At 38.1% G+C, this 6000-nt stretch overlaps 1 protein-coding gene across 3 annotated transcripts in view; it reads right to left on the bottom strand.

Annotated features, from left to right (window-relative positions):
* Nucleotides 1-1225: 1225 nt before the first annotated feature.
* Nucleotides 1226-6000, bottom strand: part of TTC27 (tetratricopeptide repeat domain 27) — a 188516-nt gene continuing 183741 nt past the window's right edge. For all 3 annotated transcript variants that reach the window (XM_061211184.1, XM_061211185.1, XM_061211186.1), the window contains 2 exons: nt 4913-5013; nt 1226-1463 (listed from right to left, as the gene is read on the bottom strand). In XM_061211184.1, the coding sequence (XP_061067167.1) occupies nt 1341-1463; nt 4913-5013 (224 nt within the window). In that variant the 3' untranslated portion in view covers nt 1226-1340. The remainder of the gene's footprint in view (nt 1464-4912; nt 5014-6000) is intronic.

The raw sequence follows: 6000 nt of genomic DNA, 5'->3' as shown, positions 1-6000 counted from the left end.
TTTACCCTTCTCAGTATTTATCTGTTTTCTATTGGGGTTCACAGCTAGGTACCGATAAAGAGGTTTTAATCTTAAAACCTCGCTCCCTCCATCCAACCATCCACCTACCCACCTATTCCCCAATGGCTTCCATAAAAGATTCAAGTGGACATTTAATGTTAATTCATGCTACTACATCATTTTACTGGTCTTTCTCATAGTTACTGCGTCTCCTATAAGAGAAACTGCTTTGAGACATACTTCAACTTTTTTTTTTTTTAGGCTAGTATGATACTAGAAAAGAGAAGCAGGTGGTTAAGTAAAAGAAGCACTGCTAAGCATTCATAACCAAAATTCATTGATGAAAGTTTTTAAAAACTTTTTTTTAACGTTCAGAATACTTACATTTGTGGATTACATATTTTTTAATTTCCAAAGGCAGTAGAAACTCACAAAGCAGAAAGGGATAGAAATTATTCACATTTTATAAATAAGAACATGGAAAACAGCAAGGGTCAAATGACTTATGCATGGGACCCAATATTCAGCAACCCAAGCCAGGACTTCAAATTCCTTACTATGACTTTTCTAGTAAGATTATTAAGCTCAGCTGCTGCCTTCAATATTTGTTTCCATAGACATTACTAAGAAAACATTTTACTTTGGCATTTTTGTAATATGGCACCATTTATAGCTGTCTTCACTCATAATAACCTTATTAAATAACCATCTTTAGGGCTGGCAGTATACACAATGAGGGTCAGCCTGGTTACTAGTGGCTAATGGTTGAGTCAAAATTTGAGTTATGTCATTTTTTTCTTGCATTTTCCCTGATTTAGAAGTTAAACCATACCCACATTTCTAACTTAGCCAAGCCCGTATCTTTTGGACCCAAATACAAAATCTCAAGAAGTGTAAAGGTTTCCATCACCAAAAGTACTCTTTTATCACTTTTGGATAATACATCAGCCAACCTAATGATTCCACAAGCTTGTAGCGTGTGATTTCTTTTCTTCCTGTTTAGACTTTTTCCAAAGAATGATCTAACTCATTTTAGGCTGTGACAGAATAAACCCTATGCTAAAAAGAAAACTACATTTTTTTTGCTTTTTGTGCTGAAATACCTGAAGGATAATAAAAATAGTGAATTCAACTGTAATTAAGCCTAAAGAAAGAAGGAAGGAACATTTTATTTAATGTATTTCAGAAAGTTCAAACATTTGGAAAGATCACAAAAGCAAGAATGTTACCCATACAAGAGAAATTTATTTAAAAAATCAGTATCTTGTGGTTTAGATACACAGGTATAAGAGAAATTCCAGAAGGTGAAGCACCTTTTCCAGAAGCTGTTCCGAGGATGGTCAATACTGATTTCGAAATTGGTTGCTTAGGTCTTGAAGCTCTGTTACTAAGGTGTCCATTGCTGCTGTTTCATCAGCTAACTCCCTGGAAATTTCTCCACTTACCACATCTGTAAAAAGTTGCTGCAACATAAAGAACAAGGCAGAACTATCAAAACAATGAAAATCTCTTTAAAATAATATAGATACAGAGTACAGAATTAAAATTCCCTTTGCTTAATAATACATTATAGTAGCAATAGTAGTATTTGTTCTATTCGCCATCCTGAAATATACAAGCTGCAACAATTAACAGATGAATCAAACAACATGCCTGAACTTGTAAATTCAAATCAGCTCTGCTCTTCAAAATGGTTGCCTTGAATATTGATTATATTATTCATTTCAATGTCATAAGATGGCTTTTGGATAAAGAGACATCATTCATCCAAACAAAACAAGTCTATTCTTTGTGTATACAAGCAAAACAAATGTATTTTATATTCAAGTTCATATAAATCATACTTTTATGCTAATTATTTGAAAATTAATATGGCTTAGGACTCAGAGGCCACAAAGATCATCAAAGTTTGGTGACAGCAAAAAAGCCCAGCAAAATAAAACTACCCCCCTTCGGTAAAAGGAATTGCCTTGGGAGGCATATTGCAACATACTGCAATAATGCCACCATGGCTGAAACATTCTGGAATGCCTTCCTAGGAGCTGCCTGCTGAGCCGGCACAGGCACCCAAGAAAATCAGCTTCAGGATTTTATGACTGTGTGTGTGTGTGTGTGTGTGTGTGTGCATGCACATGTGTTTTAATCAGAAATGTAATTTACTCAGCTTACCATAAATCTTTTTCATCACAACTGACTAGATGATTTGTTTACAAAAATCAAATTTACCATTACAATATAACTATTTACTACCACCATAGATGATAGCAATTGTTCTGACAGCTATTTTAAAAAGGGAATCCTGAAGATGTTCTGAGTGACGGCATCATCACTACAATAAGCTTAGAGTTTCTCACAGTGATTTATGGAGCAAAGAACATTCACTTGAATGCAGAACTTCAAAAATGCTTTGCAAAGCTTTGCCACATTACTGTGTAGTTACCCCTCGTACAGCATTTCACAACAGATTGACATACCAACCACTGCGATGTGATCAGTAAAGAAAACACCTATGAGGAAAGTAACTTGGACTCACATAGCATATTTGTTTTTACTAAGAATTACAGTGCTTGCAAATCATCATAAATCTGCACCACTGGGACTTCCCTGATGGCGCAGTGGTTAAGAATCCACCTGCCAATGCAGGGGACACAGGTTCGATCCCTGGTCTGGGAAGATCCCACATGCCGCGGAGCAATTAAGCCCATGAGCCACAACTACTGAGTCTGTGCTCTAGGGCCCGCGAGCCACAATTACTGAAGCCCGCGTGCCTAGAGCCCATGCTCCGCAATGAGAAGCCCATGCACCGGAACGAAGAGTAGCCCCCTTTCGCCGCAACTAGAGAAAGCCCACACACAGCAACAAAGACCCAATGCAGCCAAAAATTAATTAATTAATTAAAAAAAAAAACTGCATCACTTCCCTATAAAGTAAGGAGAAAGCAGAGAGGAACTGAGGCTTAGAAAGAATGAATAATTTGCTGAGGATCCCATGGAGTGTAAGTGGGAAATCTGTTCTGTCTCCAGGCTCTCCAGCGTTTTCACCAACTGCCCTCACGACCCCCTGCAGCCAATCTGTACAAGGACAGGGTGCTGAGGGCCGAGGAGTTACTGTGTCCTGGCCAAGCGTGGACTTGATGACTTTAGGTGAATCTCTAGGTTCTACCTAGGAGTTTAATTCCATGAAGTCCCAGGCCTGGCAAGAAAAGACCAGAGATTCATGCAAACCAAGCCTGCTATTTAACACAGTTATCGTCATTCATTTTCACTTTTTAAAGTGTTCTGAAAAAGTGTTCTTTTGGAAGGCAATTCTGTTTAGCAAACCCAATTTGCTGAAAAAGTAGAAAAGGCATATGATTTACTACAAAATCAGAGACTCCCAAATATTATATGCAAAAAGGTGCTTTCAAAGGAGATGTTGGGAAGCAATTTTTCCCACTTTTGGATAATCCAGATGCGATCTAATGAGAACAAAATCTAAATACAGATGATGTTCTGAGGTCTCATTTTCAATGTTTGGAATTCCACAATATGAACGGATGGGTAGTACAGACAAGACTATTTAAGCCATATAAGTACAGGTTTATGTAAAATTAATACATTATAAGAAAAAGCTTTGCACAGAATAGGGAAATCTGTAAAGTACATCCTGAAGAAATAAACAATCATGGGTAGGTTAGTGATCTCACCAAAACTAGGAAAATTAGCTCCCAATTTGGGAAGGAGAGTCACAGAAAAAGTCTGCTACCTTGACTTTCTTTGAGAGAGCTCTTGCAGTTTTCTGAGAGACTCATAATCTGAAGTTGTTTGAAGTTTCCTGTTGGGAGGAAATACAGTTTCCCCAAGTAGATTACAGAAACCTGGTTCCAGCATGCAGACTAATAAGGACAGAAAAGTGAGTTAATAATCTAAAGAGGCAAAAATGATGCTCTGATCTGAAAAGATAAAGCAATTAATAAAAAGCATAGTCTGCAAAGGTTTTTACACGTGACCAGAAGTGACCTTCACATGCCATGGACTTGCTCTCAGAAGTGAAGTAAAATTAGTTTGCAACCCAGGATTAAATAGTGAAGGCAAGGAAAGATTAGAAAAAAAAGTGCTAAAGTGTGTTAGAAGTTATATTCCTTTAAATTTTGTTCCTGAGGTATACTCCAAACCTGGCTGCATGTTAGAATTACCTGGGAAATTTAACACAAATTTCCCAGGCTCTGTCCCAGACCCGATCTGTCACAGGTAGAGATGTGGAGTCCAATCTTCAAAAAACCTCCCTCCATAATTCTCGGGTGTCCCCATCCTAGCACTGGTTCATAGGTTGGTATTTGTAAACTGATAGCGTATGTTTTAGTTGTCAAACCTGAGTCAACCTATCTACCTTAATATCTGTGTCAAATCCATATATCACCTACTTAATATTTGTCACTAAATCAATTTTTTATTTAAATAAAAGTATTTTAAAGGAAACATTAGAACACTACTGTAAATAGAAAATAAGCAATACTATTCATGAAACTGTAGGTTTGATATGCTAGTTATACTTTTTCTAACATGCACTGAAATAAATACATATTAAAATAAAATGTTTTCCCAAGTGCTACTAGTAGTATATATGCCACACTTTGGGAAAAAGTGATAATAAGTAGTAGAGCAGTGTTTTAATTTGACTTAAAGAAAGCATCCAGAGCTGGATTATAAATATTAATTTCAAAGACTCCTAAGTTACCCATGTGTAAGGTGGTTTAGCCACTGGGTCAATGATCTCCTCACCAGTACAACTAATCACCTGCGGGCTGATGTCTAAAATGTAACATGGGCCTAAAATTATCCTTCATGTAAAAGAAGACTTAAGAGCAGCTGGCTGATACCAAAGACCTTTTATTTTCTATGATAATTCTAATTAATTCACATTTCACTCTCACCTTTGCTTTAGATAACAAGCCCCGTAAATTGAGTCGAACTGAAGAAAGCACTTGTACAGCCTCTTGGGGACTGGATTTGTTTTTACTGCATTTTATAGCCACTGGAAGATAAATATGGGGAAAACATCCATTAAAAATTGATAATGATAATTTGTAAGTACAAAAACCAATTAGTTAATTAGGATTTTATAGTAACAGACTATAGAAATATTTCTACGTGACAAGTTTTATTTTGGTGAAAGGAAAATAAGTTATATGCATAATTTTTCCTTTTATCCCTTAAGAAGGATAGCTTATTGCTAAAAGGAAAATTTTGAGGAAAATGAGGGATATTTGGTGAGTTACAGACTGTTGGGAATGGACCGTGAAAACACACACGCACGTGCACACACACAAGCACGGAGTAATGAAATTAGGCAGAGACAAGATCTAACAACACAAGGTGCCCACAGAGAACAAAAACATATGCAGCTCATCTTAATGTGGCTTCTCACAGTACTGAGTCCCTAATGGGGAACCACAATTGCCGATGACACCAGCCCAAAGAAGTGACATGCCAGATATTTACAGCTCAATTCTTACTGCATTTTCGTACTCAGAGTTTACATCACCATTCTGGAAGAAGTGACGCCAACAACCTAGGTGCCTGCATTTAGGGAACGTGACCACGACCAGGCTCTGGGGTCACTGAGCCATGCTTGGTATCCATTAGCAAGAAGTGGGGGAGAGGACAGTCACTCATTCCCGACACCTCTACCTCCAGCATTCTGGGGAGCCCATTTTCCTAAAACTTGAAATTATCAAGAGCGTATAACCCTTCTTAGCACAGGGCCTGCCTATTAATGCTTTTTAAGAACAAGTGGAGAGGGTTTCCCTGGTGGCACAGTGGTTAAGAATCCGCCTGCCAATGCAGGGGACACAGGTTCGAGCCCTGGTCCGGGAGGATACCACATGCTGCGGAGCAACTAAGCCCGTGCGCCACAACTACTGAGCCTGTGCTCTAGAGCCCGTGTGCCATAACTACTGAAGTCCACATGCCTAGAGCCCATGTTCTGCAGCAAGAGAAGCCACTGCAATGAGAAGCCTGC

The sequence above is a fragment of the Eubalaena glacialis genome, chromosome 14, assembly GCF_028564815.1.
Source record: "Eubalaena glacialis isolate mEubGla1 chromosome 14, mEubGla1.1.hap2.+ XY, whole genome shotgun sequence".
In the NCBI taxonomy this organism is placed as follows: Eukaryota; Metazoa; Chordata; class Mammalia; order Artiodactyla; family Balaenidae; genus Eubalaena; species Eubalaena glacialis.
This window is presented reverse-complemented; position numbering and strand designations above follow the sequence as displayed.